We start from the raw sequence: 23,533 nt of genomic DNA on the forward strand, positions 1-23,533 counted from the left end.
CTTGCAGTTTTGGTGAAATGGGAAGACCGCGATTTGTATTTGACTCGCTTAGCTTTAAATTTTTTTATGAAACATTAAACGTTAACTGGATAAAGTATACTTTCAAAAAGGTAAAAAAGCAATTTGCTACTTTTAAAGTTAGACGAGTGCTCTAGCATGTGAAGAATATCGTTTAAAATTATCAAAGTCGTTCTAAAATTCATTTTTACAGTCGACTTCGAATTTAAAAATGATTTAGAGTAGGTTTAAAATGTTAAACAACGCTTTAAAAATTATCAATTCAAAACTATATTAAACTTCATTAATTTTTCGATAAAATTTGTCATGATTTCAGGCAAAAAAATTTGACGTATTGTTAAATTTCATTTGTCTCGCATAAAACTAAAAGAAGCGATACACCAGATTTTAACAGAAATAGGCAGGACGTTTTCAAAGTAATGTTTGTGTCGATATACTCAACCGTTCGTCCTTTACACAAAGGTATCACTTCAAGCTTTTGAAATATATTGAAAATTTTATATTCTTCTAAGTGCACCACACGACAATTTTAAAAATTTCAAATTCAAAACAAAGTTTTATAAAAGTTCAAAAGGTTAAAATTAGATGTTTAGTAGTTTTTAAGCATTTTTCATGTTAGCATTTAACAAATTGAAATAAATAATATTATTAGTTGAAATATTTGCAAGTTTTCATTTATGTTCAAATGAAGAATTTCCCATGGTTTACAATGTGTCCAGAACACAAGGATCTGTGCTTTGCAAAATTATCATAAAATGTAATGTTAAGAACTTGGATGTGTTTTACTTTTGCTATGAGAATTTCGTTTGCGGTTGTCTTTAAAATGTTTATAGAAGCATACGGTTTTGGTTTTCTTATTTAAGCAACAGTTGAAGTTCTTTTGCAGTAATTTGGAAGAAAGTAATATTATTATGTATTTATAAAAAATACACTTCTTTTTCTGAACCCTAAAATGCACTTTTATCAAATCTCATAAATTGGCGAACAACCTTTAAAAACAGCTTTTTTCGATATACTTCTCGTATTTTTAAATACTTTATCTTGTAAAAAAGATTGAATTTTTCTTATAGTTAAAATAAAATCCGTATTTTGTTTTTATTTTTATATTTTGTTTTATTCTTAACTTTTTGGCAGATAAATATCATCAATTTTTCCCAATCATTTGATATTAAATAAGTTAATTTTAATACATTCATATGTTTAGTAATTCCTTTGAAATTATTCATATATCCTGTGTTTATAACTACTTATCAACATACACATCATAACATCAACAATTAAAATTAAATAGTTTTGTGTGCAATATAGACTGCCATATATCTATTATTAGTGCTCTCTAATATAAATATTTAAATTTTCCTAAGTATTTTTTTAAAGTTTTTATATTATAATAATATTTTTACAATTTTACACATTTAAATTAACATCATCATTATCTTTATTGCACATTTATCGTTACACTTAAATGAAATACATTAATTAAGTTGTTTATTTTATTTACATTAGGGAAACAAAAAAACTAAAATACAGTAAAAGAGATGAGGATATTATTTTCCATTTCTCTAGATTCCAATTGTCAACAAAAAATTTATTAATAGTATAGTATTAATTTGTATTTCTTACGTTTACTTTAAATTAAATAATAATAATAAATATTTATTTTATTTTATATAGTTTAGATACATATTAATTGATTTTTTATTTATTAAGAAAGATTTTTCATTTTTTCAAATTTTATATTTTCTCTCACTATTTTCTGAGGAACTTGTATACCATACTTTGAATGATTGCAAACGAAAGGATCTATCGTTACAAACCGCAAAAAAGGATTAAACCAAAAACTGAAATATATATCTATGAAACTTTGTCAAAATAAAATATTTATGTATTTATTAAATATAAGTTATGTATACATTTTAAATTTATATAAGTTTTTTTGTGTATAAATATGACTTCATATAATTTCTACATATATGTATATAGTTCTTGCGAAGTGAATTATATTTCGTTGGAGGTATTTGTGGTATTCCTGGATTTGTCATTTTAATTAGGAGGAAAGGAGAAAAGTGGATTCTTGTGCCATAAAATAGTTGTTGGTATACATAATAATACAAAATAAAAACAAAATAAAATTATTTTTGGTTAATATTCTTTTTATTCATAAGGTTTTGTATGAAACTATAAATTCATTTTTATAAAGAAATAACTAAAAACAAAACAATTTATTTTTGATTTTTCAAGTATAAAACAATTTTTCACTATTACGGAACTAAAATTTAATAACTTATAGTTAATTTTGATTGATTTTTTTTACTTTCTTTAAGAAAATTAATTTCTTAAAAAATAATTGTTTATAGTTAGTTAAAATTAAAAAATAATTATGTTCAATTTTTCGAATTTGGAAATAAATATTTTCCTATAAATTTACAATTTTGTTTGATTTAGTATGTACAATTGTCTTCCGATTTGTATTATTTATAATTAAAAGATAAATTTATTAAAATATAAAATAAAAAAAAAAAAACAGTAAAAAAACAAAATGGCACAAGTGTTTCATTAGTTTTTAGGGTACTCTTGGACTTCTTTTTGTTAAAACATCGTCTTCGTAACTTATCTATATTTTGTACATATATTTAATTCATAAATAGTTTTCTTTAATATGTAAAAAAAATGTGGGGTTTTAAGGGTTGTACTTATATTAATTCCTGTTTTTCGAAACATTTTCTTTTAGATTTTGGTATTTGGGTTAATTTTAACTTATTTACAATTAACGAGTCATTTGCTCCTGATGTGAAACTATTCAATTCGAACATTGTGCTTGAGGTCATTCATTTGTTCTTCTAACAATTTTTGTTGCTGACGCATATAGAGTGTTGCAGCATCATCCAAATCGTCAAGGTCCTCATCGTGATGGAAGGACATGGGAGATGCTGATTCGCGATGAGATCGCGGTGACCGCATACTGAGATCTTCCGGTTCCGTTTGTACTGGAACATCTGTGGGAATGTGCACAATTTGAGGAGGAAGACGGAAGACCCTGCGGATGTCATGAGGTTTGCGGCACCGTTTGTCACCGTCCACGCTTCCATTTGCTGACATAGCTCCATCCTCGGAGAGATCTAAAGGAGTCTCGTAGGCGGCTTGTGCTGACGCTGCTGCAGACATTGACTCATCGGAGCCTCCGAACGAGCTTACAGCCGATTTTTGGTCACAAAGAATGTAATCTGCAGACATCGCTGGACTAATGGCTGGTGTTGGCGGAGATTGAATGCCACACTTATGATGCATGAGATGGTGTCGCCGACGGAATTTCATGTGGCAGCGTTCGCATTCGAAAGGCTTCTCTCCGTTGTGTATAAGCATATGGGACTTTAGCTGGTTTGAGTCGCTGAAGCGACCATCGCAAATGTCACAATTGTAAGGTCGCTCTCCTGTATGCACTCTTAAGTGACGCCTCAAGTTTGCAACCTGCACAAATTGCCTATCACAGTGGCTACAGTGGTAAGGCTTTTCTCCAGTATGTAAACGCATGTGGGTTTTAAGATGATGATCCCTGGTGAAACGTTTATGGCACTCAGGACACTCAAACGGCTTCTCACCGGTATGAGTACGTTCGTGGTTTTGTAGAACGTGTTTGTATCCAAATGATCGACTGCAGATTTTGCAAGTGAAGCTTTTATCACGGGAAGGATCTTTGCACGCAACAGGCCCATCATTTGTTGAATTTGGTGATGACCCACTAGACGGTGGGGAGATGGGACCATTTGGACTGTGATACATTTCTCCGTTGCCCCCAATATCCATTGAGCCGGGTGGGGATTGAAATTCCTTTTTCACGGAAATCTTCCTCGACTTCTTTTGCGAAACTTCAGTGTTTCCGCCAGTACTTGTTGGTGACTGCATAAGATTGGCAATGGAATTCGATGATTTTTGCATCATAGGCGGTGAAATTGGGCTGGCGGGTGGAGAATGTGGTCCTAAAGGCAGGTTTGCTGACGATGCTGGTGGCCAGGCCCCAAATAAAGCTGGATGATGAGGAAACAGTGTGGAGGCTAGTGTTGACATCGGCAACTGTGCAGCCATAAAAGCTGCCGCTGCTGACCGATTTGCAGCCAATAATTGTGGCGAAAGCATCCCGAATGCTGAAGCTGCTGCGGCATGCATAGCTTGACCACTCTGATGGTACATGGCTGATGTATTACTTCCAGACATTGGCGGTGACATAGATAGACTATCGACTTCTTCACGTTTTATTCCTGCTAGGGCGGCGGCTAATCCTAGAATGATAAAGAAAACGCTCGGTAAGTTGGGTTATATATTTTTGACACACAGCAGGGGCAATAATGTTGTTTCTGGCTGACCTGCTGTGAAAATTGTAACTAGGATTTTTTTTGAATTCGCTTTGTGTGTCCCTTTTTCGTGAGACTGTTAAACTGACCTGAGGGTGATTAGTTTAGGTAATATTACAAAAAAGGACACTCTATACCTTAAGCAAGTAATGTGACTTTCCCATTTTAAGCCTGAGGCAGTTTTTACTTTGTGTTTTCTGAATTTTTTTATAAAATTATTTTGTTGCTCTTCTTTTTAAATTTTTTCTTTTCCTTATTTGGCACGTGCGTTTGATAAAAAGACATTATCAACATGTATTGGACTCAAAAAGGACCTTAACCTCTTGAAGCCGACAAAAAAGGCGGAAAATAAATAAATACACTGCGAGACTCTTTCCATTCCCCTTTTCAAGGATATTCTCAAAAGTCCATGTGTGTATGATCATCATATGTGAAGAAAAAAAGGAAATGGGAAGAGTTTATTCACATATAAGTATGTTGGTAGCTACACTTGTGCTGATAAATTTTAAGAGAAAAAATACACTTGCATGTGTGTTTCGTATGGAATTGCATATGAGAAGTTCTCTTAAATTTGCTCCAACGCAACGGAATGAATTGGGGGCGTTAAGACCAAAAACACTTTCACGTTTCACCCCGTTGAATACAAAAAGTTGAATAAAACAAAAACAAATACACAAAACGAAGCAGACGAAACAGACGAAAACCGGCAGCTATAACATCACCGAAGAGTATCTACCATTGAGACGTCGTAATTGCTTTGTCGCTAGACATGAGGATGTGAATGTGTGTTGTTGTGCATCTAAATAAATGGGTTTTGGTATGGATGGGGTTAAGGGAGGTTTTTTACTTGCTAAATAAATAAACAGGAATACATATCAAAACTAATACAAAATGGGGTTAAGATAAGGGTTGAAAACGTAAAGCTTAGCAAAAATATTAAAAGTAGTAGGTTGGGTTAACCATTAAGGAAAGGGTTGAGTTTTAGGTTTATGTTTTAACATAAAACTTGATGAGTAGGTACTCCTACCTAGATACCTCATAGACAATTTTCGAATTACATCTACTTGTATCTTATTTGAAGTAGGTATTTAAATAATCTTAAATAAAATGAAGTGAAAGAAAATGCATACAAGCGGTGTATTCAAACTGTTTAAAAGACTTATACCTACAAAAATTCAATTGGAAATATTTTAATTTTATGCTATGAGAAGTAGATACATTATTGCATATTTTTGAACTAATTTTAAAGAAAAAGTACAAAGTACATTCATATACATATTAATAAAATCACAAATCTTATTTATCCCGATAAACAACTATAAACCAATTGAGCCAAACTTTTATTTTTTCGTGAAAAATTATGAATATGAATATGAAAAAAAAAATTAAATTTTAGTTTTTTTTGCAATAATAAACAGGATGTCTGTCAATATTCTTGAATAAGTTACAAGACTGAATTAACTTGATAAAACAAAATAATTACAATAAATCAACCTACTTACTTCCTAAACTGATGAAATAATTTAACAACTTGCAAAAGTGAAATTTTGAATTCTGCGAGTAACATTTAAACAAAAATCATATTTAAGACGTTAAAAGTCTTCAGAACCTGATAAAATATTTTGCCTATTTTTGATTTCGTCAACCATATAAAGTTTATAAAAGTTTTAACTTTTTGTTTACAATACATACCTCTTGTTTGCGCGTCCTGTAGAAGTGACAAAGCCATAGTCGATGTGATGATGGTCCGTGAATGTTCTTCTAATATTTGAAATATGGTTCTTCCGTTATTTTTGATCGAAACTAAACTTTATTTTATATTTCACAACACTAAAGCAAAGAATCGGAGTTAAATGTTTAATCCCAGTGGCAACTCTTTTCTGACATCGCTTTTTAATAATTTTGGTTTATGTAATAAAATTGTTTTTTATTTTTGTTTTGTACTTAAATTGAGGTAGATTATTTCTTGCACTAAAATTAACACTTAGGAAGTAAATTTCGCTTTAAAAAATCCTTTTTAGCTTATTTACGGTATGAGGTAGTATATAGTTGATGAAGTTGAGGTATTTTCGTTGCACAGTTTTTAATAATATTAAAACAATGAACAATATTAATTTACGAAAATTAGAACAGAAAAAAACATCCACTTGAAAAAGTGTTCTTATGATTTTTGTAAGACACGTTCGTGTTTCTTGAGGTTTCTTAGTCGAGTGATTCTTTTAGTATTCTTAGCACCTTATTAAATAGTTTTGAACTGATGATGGTTATCCTTGTATCTTGTAGAGGTATATAGAGTGTTATATTGTGCGATGATAAAAAAAACAATAAAACTTTATATTTGCCGTTCCTTTCTTTAAATTTATGCTTTTTCAATAACCCGTGTATTTTCTGTTTCTCCTGTATCTGTATGGTTCACAACTCGGTGAGAGCCAAATCACGACTGAAATAATTTCGAGCGATGGTTCTTAAGAAATATCAAATCGACCGACTGTTTGCAACCCCTAAAATTCATCGAGTTTGAGTTATAGATACACCACTACAAGGGTGAATTACTTTTTTCGGGTGTATCTACAATTTTCTAATGCCTATCAATGAGAGGCGCGCATATACCTGAGAAGACTGAGTTAGAGGGTTTTTTTAGTGATATTTTGAGAAATGTATGTGTATGCGTGAATTGGTTGTGTTTTCTTGGTTTTTCTTTTTGAAGAAATCTTAAAGAAGAAGATAGATAGATTAAAAAAAAAAAGAAAAGAATGTTAGCGAAGATACTATTTTTTCTTTTAGTCTGGCGATTATTATATAAGCCTTTGTGTGTAAGTTTCTTGTTCCTTCTATAATTCTCTGATATACGCTTTTAACTCTCTTCAAAAGGCTCTTTACAAGGGTCTTGTTTTGGACTATGTAATGTCTTCTTTTCTTTACACTTATTTTCCTATTTGTTGTATCTTTAAAAAAAAATCCAAGGGGAATCGAAAGAGCTCCATATTTTCGTTTTTTCTTCTATTTCTGGTTCTGAATTTCCTCAATTCATCATTTACCCCTCTTTTTAGGATTCTTGTAGATACCTAATGTTGCGTATTTTTAAAACCAAAGAGAAACGATCCAGTTTTTTTTGTTTTTGTTTTTATGACCATTCACTTTCCCTCTTTTTATATTTAAAATTTCGGTTTTATTATTTATTTGTCTTTTTTATATTAAGTGTAGGTTTGAACAAAATGTACATGCGTAGGTATACCTGCCTTACTTATGCATCATGCGTTTTTTAACTGATAAAAGTGTCCTCTGTTCATGCACATTTACAACAGCGCAAGGGTGCTGACATCCTACAGGCCTATTATTCAATGTTTTGCATATCTCTACATAGGTATATGAAAGTGCGTTCGGAAAATATGAAGTAAAAGTAGGTGTGTTGTAGGTCCATATATTAAATTACACCAACCAAAGGTATATAAAAAATACTTTTTATAATTGTTTTTTTTTTTTAATACTGAGCTATGTGTTTAAAACACTGTGTTTTGTAAGTTATTTACAGTGTTTTTAATTAATATTTGCTTAGTTTTTATAAGCTCTTTTATGTAATGTCTGCATGTTTATAACATAGGTTAGCAAAAACTATACTTATGGTTTGAATTCCTTAACAACCAATCTATGTTTGTATAAATGACGAGATAAAAAAGCCTTACGTAGTTAAACTTAGATGTTAAGCCTCATGACTTAGTTCTTTAACTTGCCTCTTTACCAACCTATCTATAAGCGAACAATGACAGATGATAATGTTTTGTTGGGGCAAGCAGTGTTTAATTTCATTTAATATTTATTTGACCACTTTAAGAAGGGTGAGAAAAATTTAAGCCAGTGGATTTTTCAATTCGATATAAGTCTAAGATGTTTTTATTTAAGAAGTGGAATCGGAAAATACAGATAATATGTAGTTTCTAGAAAATAGTGCATCGTAGATTAATGGTTTATTTATAAAATGTAAGTATTTTCAGTTCTCCAATCACGACTTTTTGCTTGCCAAACATATGCGAACAATATGTTTTGGCCTAAACGTCGTGAATCTACTCGCGTTCAGTATAGTAAATGGCCCAAAGGAGCTTAAGTCTTACAAAACATACTTATATCAGATTACGCTTTCGAGCTACTTCATTCATGTACGAATGTACATAATGTTAATATTTAATCGAGGAAAAAAAAATCTAAAAACATAATTATACAATAGTTTTTTGTGATGTGTCTCCAATAAAAGATACTTTATAATGTTAAGTTCAGTATGCATTTGCATTGTTAATATATTTATATAAGTAGAACCTGGAGAGATAAACTTTAACATATCGTTTTGTATAATACAATAAATAAGGACTTGCTTATTGTAAAATTCATATTTGACAGCTTAATTTAAGATGTATTAATAAATATCTATTTATTTTAGAAAGTAGTTCAGTTTGATCGATTTAAAGTAAGCGAAGTTTGTATATAAGCTTATACGTGATATGATAAAAATTATCTTGATTTCTTGTAATTGCCATTACGTTGGCTGACTTAGGCTGGTTTGAAATGAATTTTACTATTTGTCGGACCTCTAAAGAGTCAATTTCGTGTACTTTAACAAAACATGACCTTACCACATCCACTGCTTGAGGCTCTGGAAAAGTTTATAACCATCAAATATGCATTTTACCCAAAGCCATTTATTTTACTTTTATCTATGATGTATGGTACTTTAAATTTTTTCAAATGTGAACATAAATAACTCGCCAATCAAGTTCAAACTTAAATACACTACGTGTATTATATAAGAGGAATTTATTTTTGTTTATTTTTTTAAAGAAATGGAAGTATCTTTACAAATTGTTACATGGAATACATAAAATAATATCATTACGTTGATATATGGACATGGTGGAAGATATAGGAGACCTTTGACGAACACAAATCTTCGAAATGAAAATGAAACACAAATAGCAATGAATATTATTATTGTTTCAAAAAAACTTAAATATCAGCAAAACACCTACTTTCTAAACTCTCAGACCCTTTTTTCATTGCTTTCTCCTGGGAACTTTTGTAAGATTTATTGTCTTTCTAGGTAACTATATATATGATAGTATTGTTATATATACAATACAAATTTTGCAAAGGACGATACAGACTAAATTTGCATATAGGTAGTATTCTAATGGCGTTTTTGGTGAGTCAATATGACACAATTTTAATGTTTTATGAACTGCAGGTATAAGCATAAACCTGTATTTTGTTCCTGTATAACATATTGAAATGATGGGCTCCTAGACAAATAAAAAATAAAATCACAAACAAAAAAAAACAAATTTAATGACTTTTTTGTCCAAATAAAATTAATATTTATGACTGTTTCCTATAAACATACACATTGGGAACGAAACATGGTGAAAATGTTAAAAATCATATTTTAAACTTTACCTCTCATCTGACTTTACGCACAGTATTTTCAAGTTATTATGTTAACCAGGTATCACTATCTACATTTGTTTATTATAAAAACATTAGATTAAAATGCGGTTTGCACGTACCTGGTACGCAAATCTACATGATTATCAGTTGTAAGCCATGATTGTAATACTAATCTGTTCATTTTTGTGTTCATTGAAAATGCATATTAAAATAGGTTGTCTTCGATTAGAGGGATTTAAATTTAATTGATATCCATCTAAGTGTTTATAAGGGACTAAGCTTATAAGGACTTTGAATAAATCAATCATTTTTTCTAACTTAGGTCAGCGTACCATTTTTCAAAACACGTATTTTTTAGGCATTAAGCTATTGGGATCTTTCTTGTAGTCACTATCTAAAAAAAAAAATAACAAGTCCTTATTAAACCTACCTGTAGGCATGAACCTTAAATTAAAACTAATTTACAAATTTGGATCAGTTTTCTTTCAATTGCTTTAAAAAGTGAATGCGAACCTTGATAGAGAATTACGATAGAATTGTATAAAATCACAATGTTCACGATCATCAACTTTCGCAGATGCTACTTTTAACAATAAGTAACTACTTAAGAAAAAGCGTTTGATTGTTTTTAATATAAATACTTAAATACTAACTCAGATGCGTCATTACGATCTACAGCAAGACAAATTTCTTTACATCCAGGAAGACAGAAAATAATATTGACTCCCAACAACCCGCAACTGATAACAGCAATTTTGTAGAATTTATTTCATAGCAATTGGTCAACCCGTTACCACATTTATATGTGATAAGAATAATATATGTACATAAAACCCAAAATTTACTAAATTTTGGATTTATACAAAAATATAATTCCTTATCAATTCGCGCACTATATGCTTCATGAATTCGTATGTACATATATAACATACTGACCTATCCCAAACAATACAGGAAAGGTTTTTCAATGTTGCCAATGGTTATTTTCATCATTTCAATACTTAGTACTAATTTGATTGAGGGAACGGATGTCCTACAATGAAAAAGGAATGTAAGTCGTGTTACATACATTTACTCTTTCCTTTTCAATGTCGATTTGTAAGAGAGTAAATTTTCCCCATTGTGAATTCTTCTTGTTGGTATCGGAGTGAAATTGAACAACTTATATACCGTACCTTTTAAGAAACCTGTGAAAAGTGAGAGTATGTACGTATACAAGTACAAGTATATACTTTTCTTTTTGATGGAAATAGAAAGCGAAAACAAGAAGAATGAAAAATGAAAAAAGGATACAACTTTGAAGATTGTGAAGATGTAGGATTGTACGTATATTCGTTTTGATTTCTCTTTTGAAAGGACTCTTGAATGCGTACGCAATTCGGGGTTGCTTCCATTTCATTTTACGCAGTAGTAAAGAGGACTCTACAACAAAAAGGATATCAACACATGGGTGCTTGAAAATTTGATGGATACATAAAGGTAAAGAATACACATTGACATAACATTCACAATATCCACAGCACCAGCAGGGTCGTCCGTACGCATTTATTTATGTGGTAAGTGATAAATGACTCTTTGCCTGAGAGCCTTAAGAATAACTTGGAACGAATTTATAGGGAAGTCATTTGAATAATATGAAATAAAAAGAAAGATGAGTTAGAAACACTCACTTGTCAGTTAGTTTTTCTTCGAAAGCTTTGTTTTATAATTTTTAAAACAAAAACAACTTGCTTTAAAAGTTGAATTATTATTGATTTATTTTATTTTTATTTCTATCGAAGTATACGTACATATACATATATTTGTACATAGAAATTATTTTCAATAGACTTTGTACTCAGCTGGTATTTATTTAGTTAAAAACTGGAGATATTTTCAACAACTAGGTATCTACATACATATCCATCTACATTATGCTTGTACATTGTACATACATATCTGTCTAAAACTATTTTAACAATGTAATTTTTAAACGCCAGCGTTACAAATATTTTGAACTGAGGTATACAATTTTCTATCGAGAAAATAGATATTTTCGAAGCGAAAAATATGTACAATATGTAATCAATGTTTACATAGAAAATAGTTCAGAAAGGCGCAAGTTTTGTTACATTCTGTAACATCGAACTTTTATTTTTAATATGATATAATCTTTAGCTCGATTTTCATTCAAACTGGTCACTATGCTTCCTCGATAGTGACGTGGTTTCCAGCGCAGGTATGGTTACAAACTTAATTCTTCGTGCAATGAGAAATTTTATCCCGAATAGTGTAAAATCTATCAAACCTAAACAAAACTTATCGTTTGATTCGAGCCGTAAAGAGGCTATTAGGATCAAAGATGTAAGTTTCCCGATTTTTAAAGATAACCCTACTGAGGAAAGCTGGAATAAGTTCAAACAAGAAAGTAAACAAGTAGAAAGACTTGTAACGAACATATGCAACGTATTAATTTTATTTTATGACCAAAAATTACGGCAAAAAATACTACAAAGTCCCAAAGGTAGTACAAATTCCTGGTCATTTGTAAAAAATGTGGGCAACACTACGTCATCTACAGTTCCTATACACTCGTTTCCAATGATACTCCTTTTGTAAGCTTGATTAATAAAGCCAATTTGCTTGCAGCACAGTTTGCTGCCAATGAGTGACATGACTCCTCCTGTACTTGAAAGCGTAAACTATTCCATGGGACGAATTTTCTTTCGCTTTCGTACAGTTGCTAGAGTACTAAGAGATCTTAACATTCACAAATCCGCTGGCCCGGATAGTATCCCCGCTATTGTTCTGAAGAGGTGTTCTTCAAAGCTGCAAGACCACTGCGTTATCTTTTCCATCTATCCTATTCTACTAGTCTCTTTCCGAGTGGATGGAAAATAGCATTTGTCCAGCCTGTACCTAAAAAAGGCGAATCATCCTCCCCCTCTAACTATCCTCCAATCGCACTTACGTCCTTTCTTTTCAAGGTCATGGAAACGCTGGTCAACTTTCAGCTTAAGAAATATCTTGAAGAACGGAAGCTTCCTAATGACCGGCAGTATGGCTTTCGTTGCAACAAGTCCACTGGTGATCTCATGGTTTATCTCACCGAACAGTGGAAAAAATCTTTACATCGTTTTGGAGAAAGTAAGATTATTGCCCTTGATATTTCAAAGGCATTTGATAGAGTTTGGCATCAAGCTCTCTTATCGAAAATGCATGCTTTTGGTATTGATAAATCTCTTCTTTATTGGGTAAGAAATTACCTTTCGGACCTTTCAATTCAAGTACTATTGGACGGGTTCATATCTTATATCCAAAAAATAAAAAAAAAAATAAACGGAGTCCTGGGCCGTTTTGTCTCCGAATCTCCTTATATTCATAAATGAACTTTTGTCTGAAACTTCTAACCCACTACATTGTTTCGCTGATGACAATAGCCTCTGCTTTTCATACTCGTTTTTAGATTCTCGTCCTTGTCCTTCGGATGTGGACTACCAACGGCAGCGTATGATAAGCTCAACAACTATCAGACCAAGGTATTGAACAACTATCAGTCCTAGGTATGTGCATCACAAACCACTTGTTGTGAAGTGATCACATATTTGACATCGCCAAAAATGCTGCTAAGTGTTTAGGTTTTTTCCGACAATACAAGAAGTTTTTTACCCCTTCTGATCTGGCTATAATTTAAATAGCTTTTATTCGTCCTAAAGTCGAGTATAACTCTCATATTTGGGCTGGAGCCACAATAACTTACCTGAGTCTTCTGGACAGAATTGAAAGAAGAGTTCTAAAAATGATAGGTGATCGTTCTCTCTCCGAGACAGTTGCTTCTCTCGAACACCACTGCAAGATCTTGTGCCTGTCATTGTTTTATCGTTATTTTTATAAACAATGCTCTATTGAAATAGCCAAGTGCATTCCTCCCCTTAAACAATTTAACCGAAATACCGATACTGCTAGGAATGCCCATCAGTTTACACTTGAGGGCAATTTCGGACGTGCTTTTAAGTACAGAGATTCTTTTTTTAGCCGCACTATGCGAATTTGGAATGCTTTACCTGTGCAGACATTCAAAACCAATGTGCATCGGTTTCTCCTTTCTAATCCTATCATCTCTTCCTAATTGCTCGCACTGTGTTTAATCATTATAAGGGTATTCATAACCCCTTTAGTGCGCGCACAATATATATAAAAAAAAATGTTTAGCTGATAAAAGGAAACCAGCAATACGTCATGCTTTAGAAGCGTATAGTGCGGTCGGTGCATATTGATACGGTAATTTAACACACATCCCAAAAGCGTATATTTTTTTAAATATTTACATAGCTTTTTTAAGCACCTACATTAAAATTTAAATATTTTGTGAAAGAAAAGGTTGTAGTCATAATTTTGAAATTTCCATTGGAAAATTTAGAACCCAATTCATAGAACAAGTTGATTAGGTTTGTTACATTAAAAGCAGCTGTTTAAAAAAATATGTAGAAAAATAAAAAAATTACATAAAATAATGGTATGACTTAACTTTTGTTCTCAAAAAAATATCTTTTAGAATCACACAGTTTGCGTTTATAATCCCATGGAAATACAGTATTAAAATATAAAAGCAATGATTTTTTTGGATTGATTTTTTTAGATCGTTTTTGAAATATGTTTTTTTAGAAATTGGCATCTTGATTTTTTGTGTCTATATGCTGCCTAATTGTTGAATTCTGTTCAAAGTGATAACAGAAGTGTCTAGACATAAGCATTTATAAAAAATTGTTTTGTAAGATTTGCAAGCTTTTGTCTTTTCACTCATAAAAAATCTAAGGAGTTAATATACCAAGTCACACTGATAATAATTTATTGAGTTAATTCGGTTATTATTATGGCAAAGTTCACAATGTGGGTATGTTTATACATACTTATTGTCTTGTTATAGCAAACCAAATTTGTATTTAAAAGAAACGAAAAAAAAACAATAATCCCACATTTGTGTGATTATTTTGTTTTTAGATGTGATTGACAGATTTTTTGCTTTTATAATTTTGGAGCCACCAGAATATTAAAATTTTATTTAGTCGAGTCATTATTTTTGACGATTATATAATGATTTTATATTTTGAAAAACAGAAGTAATGAACATGAAAATAGCAACTTTAATCTATTTATAGTACTTTGATATATGATGCATATAATGCACATAAATTCGGTAATTTAAAACTGTTTTTATTTATGTTTTCTTTATTGAAAATATAGAAATTATTATACTAGACCATATTAACGGTAATTGGTTACCAATTTGTTTGACAATTTCTATTTGTCAATTCAAAGATGCAAGTTTTTTGGCTTTCTATAACAGCACTTCGAAAATTGCAATAAGTGCTTTTTTTGGTATTCCATATACGAGTATAGTACAGTGAAAAATTTCCAACAAAACTATCCGCAGTATCTAGATTTTTGTATATAAAATTGGTAAAACTGAAAGAATAATAATAAAAAAAACACACACAAGTAGAAAAAAGTTTTGTGAAAAATTTGCATGTTTGTGTACACAAAATATAGTTTTGTTTTAATCGAATTACAAAGAAAATGTACATGGAGTAGGTAGCAGATTCTTATATGGTGCGGAACTGATTAGTTCTTCATTGTTTTACACGAATCAAACTATCTCACTTGCACTTCACACATCTAAAACATCGAAACACCATTTGCATTTTAGAAAGTGCTGTCATACTTAATCATTTTTAAATTTTCTTGTACGGTGGAAACACCAACAAAATTTATTTAATCTAAACTGAGATAAACCTTTGATGGAAACATAGCTAAACTTGATCATCTTCTCTATTGTTTTCTCTTGCAAAATATGCCCGGTTAGTCCATTTTCATTAACAAAACTAAATAATATTAATAGTAACAGATTGACTGTTTTCCCCAATGGAAAACACATACATAATTCCAAATGCACAACTATTCGCTTTGGATATTGTTTTTGTTATTCATGTAATATCCTACTATACTATGGATAGATTTTCCAACAAAAAACGAGTAGTAATATTCTTTTTCAGTATTCCACACAGTTTTGAGATATTTTAACTTTGAGTAGAAGTGAGATAATTTAAAAGAACATTTCAGACTTTCACTATCGACAAACGAAAGTAGAAAGACCTTGGTACATACATTTAAAAGAAAATTGGCTAAACTAATGCCGAAGACAATAATACACATTACTTGAAATAATATAAAAATAGTTTTTTGAGCGTTTAAAGTAACATCTAAACAGAAAACAGAAATGAATTCCGCTTCAGCTAAAGGATTTTCACTTTTTTTTCCTTTCTAACGAGGGAAATAGTTTTTTTCTAGGCCTATTAACCTTTCTATTTCAAACATTAAGGAAAACATTTAACAACATCACAACAACTTAATATTATTCATTAACAATTTTCCGTTCCATATGCCGAATGTCAAAGTGCACCGAAGAATCTTTTAATTCTCTCAAAATGCAGCAATATTAAATCCGTATGTGTATTTCCTTAAATACCTACCTACTACATATTATGTTTGCTTAAGAAAAATGCATATTTTTTAAGCGCGTGCCCATGTCATCAAAAAACGAACTTAAGATGATGATTTCTAGCAGCAGTACTTGCCCCTGAAAATTGTATTCTTGTTTTTCCTTCTTTTTTATTCATTCAAATCCAACTGCATACAATCTTCAAAAAAAACACCTTTGATTGTCATGTGCCGGTAGTTAGATGGAAAAAAACCGAACCCCAAAACAGAATTTTGTTCCATTAATTTTTGGTTTGGAATCAAGAACCTTTGAAAAAAAAAATAAAAAATAGGAGTAAGGACTCGATATCCCTGCGAGTTTTCTCCCTGGAGCGAGATATGTGTATCGCTTCACCTATACGGGGACAAAAGCATTTTGCTATACTGAGGAAAACATTTAGGTATGTACATATGTGTGTGATAATATTGCTTCCTTATTTGAAAGGAGGAATTTGATTTCCTTCAGCACGCGATATTGACGAAGCCGGCAGTAAGTGTGTTTGTGTGGCATTGAGGTAAAAAATGATGCTTACTTGGTATAATTTTTTATTTCTTTTCAATTCGTTACTGCCTTCATTCTGCATTTTAAAAAATAATATTACTCGTAAGCCAAACGCATGCTGCGCGCGCAGCTCAGATTTTGTATTGATGTTTTTATCCGCTTGCCCACCCTAAGTCGTTTTTTTTTTCAAAAAAAAAATGTAGGGTGCATACAAAATTGTTCACGAAATTTGATAGAAACGATGGCATGTCTCATTTATGTGGTAAAAATTGCAAAAAAAAACTCAAAACAGCACGATTTTTTTTATTTTCGAAAGGGTGCGGAGCTGTCTGACTAAATAGTTAAACATATACTTCAGATTGTCAACACACACTCACGTGTTTTATCTGTAAGGATCAGTCTCTAAAAGGGGTGTGAACGGAGGAAGACAATAAAAAATCAGCTAAAAAAAGGGGATAAAAAGGATTTTTATCCTTTATTTGTCCACAAATTTCAATTTGTACAGCAGTGTTAGATTGATTTCGACGATGATTGAGTGATTATGATGCCTTACTGGAGAAAGTAATGCAAACATGACGCAGGCGCAAGGGATTCAACAATTTTACGGGAATTGAATGATTTATTTTTTTTTTGTTTAATCCTTTCGTGGTGTGTTCTAGAAACAAAAGAAACGAAGGAAAAACCTCCTGATCATTAAGAAAAATTGGATTTTCACTGAACATAATTTTCGAGAAATCCACACCGGATTATTGCCGAAGAGATTAAAAAATCTCGCATTAATGAAAATACTGCGCATCTGCATATATTAATGAAGGTACTTTGTGAAGAACTCCTATATAGGAAAAAGGAATAACGGAAAAGATTATAGATTTAAGTCTTCCATTAACTATTATTAATGAGTTAAGGAAGACGCGTAAACGAAAAACTTATACCTCTTCCCTGTTTGAAACACAATGTTATAATAATAAGTGTATATAATTTACCTGCAGGTTGTTGGCCAAACTTGTTTTTGTTGCTTTCATCAAATGCGTTTGTTTGGTGGCTTTAGTTTCCTAAAGAATTAAATTGCAAAACCCTATCCATTTTCTGTCTTTAATTTTTAACAAAATACAAATGTGTATTTTCGAAATTTCCATTTTATGTGTGAAGTGTGTTGAACATGTGCTTATACTATTTTATGAAAACTAAAAAAGCTTGTTTCTTAAGACTCTATAAAGTCTTTTTTGGGAAATGATAGTTATGAAGTGACTGATGAGTCTTTAGGTTTTGTATATACTCATCAGATGGGCTAAGCAGGGTGTGGTGATAATCGGGTTAGAGATACTCTTTGGTAAATTTTTTTGTATTTAAATTATGGCATACATTTATAATTCTTTAATTAAAAAATTCAAATCTGTTATAACTTTGTAAATCTAGTATGGTGCAGCTTAATCCCACTTTCTGAGTCGTTTAAAACAGTTCATATCCAAGTGAAGAAACAAGATTTCGTGATGTTCTCAATTACTTAATTTATTTTGTTCTCACACTTTTGTAAATATATCTACTAAATCAATGCTTTATTTCCTGTACTATTAATAAGTTTAACTTGATGTACAGCTGACATACAAATAAATAAATATCAAATATTAATCCATGTTTTTATGTATAATTGACCTGCTTCAGGACGAAAGATATAATCTTCCTCAATACTGTTTCCTATTATTACTAATATCAATATTGTTCAATGATAGATACTTTTTAAGCATGGCAAGATAATAGGTTATTTTGTATGTCACACATAGAAGATATTTAACATCAGTTATATCTTAAAGATATCCTTTCTGCCGTATTATGTGAAAGTCTGAAGCCGTTCGTCAACAACCTGATAGGTCCTTATCCGTGAGAACAGACCAGAAAAGTCCACTATCGACCAAATATTCACGCTACGGCAGATCTTGGAAAAGAACCTCTACACAGCAATGTCTAGTTTTGGCATCCCTGTCAAACTTATCCGTTTGTGCAAAATGGCGATGGAAAATGCACGCTGCTCTATGAAGATCGGAAAAGATCTCACCGATGCATTTGATGTTAAAAAAGGTTTTAGACAAGGCAACCGTCTACACTAGAGGCACAATCTTTCAAAGGTCCATCCAATTACACGGATACGCAGATGGTATTGACATAATTGGAAGATCAAAGCTTGATGTCAGTGGAGCGTTTTTGAGCATTGTGACGGAAGCGAAGAAGATGGGTTTAATGGTCAATGATGGCAAGACCAAGTATATGCTGTCATCAAAAAAGGACATTGAACAACGACGCCTTATACAAAACGTCACCTACTTTGTCTACATAGGCACCGCTAAACACAGATAACGACAGCAGCGCTGAAATCATTAAATTAAAGTCCTCTCTCGAGCATCTAAAATCACCATCTATAAGACACTCATCATCACGGTTCTCATTTATGACGCTGAGGCCTGGACCCTGTCAAAGAAAGATGAGAACTTCTTAGGATGCTTCGAGAGAAAAATTCCTGGGTTGGTTCTTGGTCCCGTACGCATAGATGGAGAATGGTGGAGAAAGGTATAACGAAAAACTGTACGGGCTGAACAGCGACACTGACCTAGTAAGCAGAATCAAAGTCCAACGGCTTAGATGGCTGGGTCATGTAGAGCGAATGCACGTCAACGTTCCAGCCCGGAAGGTCTTCGAATTCAATCCCGACGGACGGCGCAGTAGAGGAAGACCGCGACTCAGGTGGCGCACTCAGGTGGGTGAAGACCTCAACCAACTTGGCGTGAGAAACTGGAGACAGCTAGCTAGGGACCGAGTTGGCTGGAGACGCATGTTAGTTAAGTCTGAGGTCAGCCCCAGACTATAGCACCGCCTTATATCTAAAAAAATCGGATATAATTTTAAGAAACCTTTTTTGACGGTTTACAATATCAGTTTGTTAGTTGTTATGTTTTTTTAACCTAGTTGACCTCATAAGATTATGAAATTATTTAATAATAAATAAGAATAAGAATACGGTCCCCATCGAGTAAAAAAAAACTATCGTTCGGTAAAGAACTACATATGTATAGTTGTTCTGATGATTGCTTTTTCGGTGCTTGAAAACCATGGCCGTGTTTTCGTGAACAATTTTTGGAACAATCCCCGAACTATAGACGAGATAAAGCCCGAAATAAGCGAACCGAACTTCGTAATAAAGAAAAATCTGTATCAAAAATGTATCCCTGTGCGTGTTTTTTTTAACTTTATGTATACAGTGTGTTTTCTTAGAGGTAAACAAAATAATTTTCATGAATTTTTTTTCGCAATGATATTCACTTTTGGTTGAATTGATCCAAACTTCTTTGTAGGTCACATAACATTACAGTCATTAGTGAGCTATAGAGCCATGATAACTAACTTTTTTGTTCATAAGTTGAAGAACCATTAGAGCTTTAGTTTACATAAGAAGAAACGTTTGGTAACATATTTTCGCCGTTAATGCCGATATACTTATACTGCAACAAATGGTCGAAAAAGTCATTGAACATTAAAACATATTTTATTTAAAATGCTAAATGATTATCCTTAGAATAATATAAATATCATGTCAAATATGTTAAATAAATAATCTTTGTTATATTCCATTTCAAAATTTAATATTAAATTTTAGAACTTATTATATACTGGATATATCATCATAGTTCACCGTTTTTAAATACTAGTAATATCCTTGTAATTCGATAAATGAAATTAAATTGTCGATATACGAAATGAAAACTTCAAATGTTTTCCCGTTCACCAAACGATTCAATTAAAATTTGGATTCACATGGACATTATAAGATTTATCACGGATCCACAATTTGCAAAGATTAACGATAACCTATTTTCGGTAATTTTTATTTTAATCAACAAGCTTTGAGAAAATACACGCAATACTATATAATTCTCATGTATGTATGTATGTATGTGAAAATATACTACGCAGTTACATTTTGTTCTACCTGTTGGTATGCTCTTCTGTACCTAATCCTGAGCGCATATAAAATATTTCACTTTCAATTAGCTTACAAAGATTCCGAGAAAATCTAAATGATTTGTTTTGCAAATCATTTATTATCGTTAACGCTATAGCAAAACATATTAAAATTGCAATCTATATTTTCTTGAATATTTTTTTATTTGACATAAGTCATAAAAACCCAATTCCTACCTACATTTTTATGGTATGATGCTAAAATTTAGACTATTTTAAGACACATGTATTATACGCCATGCAAGATACCTGAAATAGAACTTAGATACAAAAAGAAGTCTTTGAATTTATACTGCTTATACCTACTTATTTGTCTTTTAGGCTAATTAAGGTGCGTGGCATGTTAATTTCCTTAGACTTTGGCAATACCTCTAAGTTTGTTTTTTATCTCACGCCTCTGACTGTTTTTTTTTTCATTTGTTTTGTAAAAAAAAAAGTTTACAGTCAGGGGACATAAAAAACGAAACAGTTTTTTAATGACGGTCTTATGTTTTATTATTTAGATGTTGGCTCAGTATTTGACTGATCTAGGATTTGTTTGTTTTGGTTTACCAATATAGTTGATGAGGTAAGTTATGTTTTTTGTTTATAAATTTGTATTGATCTTTTTTATGAAGACAAGAGGATATTTAAAAAATTAGACTTTGTCGAGAAAAATCTATGCTTCATTGCATTATTGAATGCAATTTAGAACTTAAACTTAAATTGTTCAATATTATACATGCATTACATCAAACTCGCAACACTGATCTTTATGTTTTATTATGTTCGTGTTTGTAGAGATGTATCCACTTACATACGGTGTAGATTAATATATAATTAACTCGATGTACAGCTCCGAAGTATTCCTTTAACAAGTTTCATGTTTTTCGTCAAACCAATATTAGTAACTTTACTAAGATTAGCCCTGACTTTTTTTTATTATTTACATACAATTCAATATTCATCCGCCTTACTTCAGTTGAAACGAGCTTTGTTATGACCTAGAGTTTGAAAATTATGTAAGAAGAAAGGACTGTAGCACTGAAATGCCTTATTTTAATTAAAAAAACGCGCCAAAATTTAGACTTGAGATTCGTTATCCATTAAATATATTAGTTCCTTTTTAATTCTTGTAGAATAGTGCATAAGAGTAAATAAATTTACTATTTCAGTTTATCAAATCAAAATGATTTCCATCAAATCATACATTTTGATATCATTTCCCTACTTTAAAATAATAATTAAACTAATGTTTTTCCTCGAGAAATAGTACCAAACATTACGCATACAAAGTAAAAACCAAAAGACTGCGAACAAAGTTTTGAAAAAAAAAATCCTAGAAATGCTGAACTGCTAAGAAATTTGTTTAAACAAAAGTGTTGACGATAGAAATATTACACCCACCATTAGAAGACTGAAACATCCGCAACACATACATTTTTGATTGTTTCAGATAATTCCACAGTTTATAAGGCTTTTTAATGTGAAAATTTCAGTTTAGAGAACGTTTGAAGGTATCCCAAGTAAAAGATACATTAGATCTTGCATATTATTTGAAAATTTTATCAATTTAAACAAATGGAGTAAACAATAGTTACTTTAGATAAATAATATTTAGTGTTTCATAGAACTACTTTATTGCTGACCTAAGCAAATAATATTCCTTCCTATTCCTCAAAAAAACGTTGATTAAGAGTAACAAAAAATAAAATAAGTTATAACCTTTGGTGAAGAGCCGCTCTTAAAAACAAGGTCGATCTAGAGTATACAGTATGTTATGTTTGAGATGATTTAAGGTAGCTTTACTCTACAATGCACCAGCTCTGCAGGTATAATGAAAAATGAACCCTTCCAAGGAATGTTTGCAATTAAAATTATGCCCTGACCATCCCACACACAAACAGAACATAAAATTCAGCAAGAGCGTACTTTTTCTATTCAAAATTTGTCCTGTTTAATTGGTCATTCCAGTAATTTGCATCGCAAATCCAGATTCTAGACGGATGGTATTGTCCATCATGTGTTTCGCATGCATTTTCGCAGGTAAAATACAAAATACGAGTACTGCAAGGATTATGGAATTTCGTTGTGCCCTGGTTTTATGGTTGCAAAACTAGGAGGTGTTCTATTTACGTTGCATCCTTTTGTTTTGATTTTCAAACTTTTTTTGCAAAAGGACATTAGATAACATAGTTATTGTTATAAGGTACATTCATTCTACTGGACAACCCAAACTTGACCTTGAGGAATCAATGCGTAGTAATTATGTATATTTTTTCAACGTTTTTCGCAAAACCTATTTTTTGTTTTGTAGATTAAATTAGGCCTGTCTTTTTATGACAAAACAAGAGTGAACTACATCTCTTTCCTAATATTTTTCTTGTTTACTTCGTTTTTATTGCGTTGATTTTTATGAGTATATAGCCGTACATCGAATTGGTATATTTTATAAAGAGGACATCTTTGGTATACGTATACGTATAAGTTCTTTCTGAGTAAACAATAGGTCTATACAATTGTTATTTCGCATAGGTGCAGCGAGGAAATTATTTGCATAAAGGATGCAAACATTGTGAATACCTTACGGGACACATACATATAATAAAAAAAGGAATATACTACTTAAAGGTGTAAACTATTAACAAATATTGTTTTAAACTTGCAATAAAAAAATTTAATGTTCCCAAATATTTTGTGTGTACTGATGTTGTAGGTATAGCAA

At 31.4% G+C, this 23,533-nt stretch overlaps 1 protein-coding gene across 1 annotated transcript; it reads right to left on the reverse strand.

Moving 5' to 3' along the window:
• Positions 1-1,463: 1,463 nt before the first annotated feature.
• On the reverse strand, positions 1,464-6,794 carry LOC129951083 (protein krueppel). Its single transcript, XM_056063092.1, has 2 exons — positions 6,060-6,794; positions 1,464-4,295 (listed from the first exon to the last, which is right to left on the reverse strand). The coding sequence occupies exons 1-2, from the start codon at positions 6,094-6,096 to the stop codon at positions 2,815-2,817; spliced, it is 1,518 nt and encodes a 505-aa protein (XP_055919067.1). The 5' UTR covers positions 6,097-6,794; the 3' UTR covers positions 1,464-2,814.
• Positions 6,795-23,533: the final 16,739 nt, after the last annotated feature.

The sequence above is a fragment of the Eupeodes corollae genome, chromosome 3 (genome assembly GCF_945859685.1).
Source record: "Eupeodes corollae chromosome 3, idEupCoro1.1, whole genome shotgun sequence".
In the NCBI taxonomy this organism is placed as follows: domain Eukaryota; kingdom Metazoa; phylum Arthropoda; class Insecta; order Diptera; family Syrphidae; genus Eupeodes; species Eupeodes corollae.

Excerpts from the sequence above, each read along its gene's own strand:
- LOC129951083 (XM_056063092.1), bottom strand. The coding sequence starts at position 6,096 with ATGGCTTTGTCACTTCTACAGGACGCGCAAACAAGAG. Across the intron at positions 4,296-6,059 it reads ACAGGACGCGCAAACAAGAG|GATTAGCCGCCGCCCTAGCA; the intron begins GTATGTATTGTA and ends TTATCATTCTAG.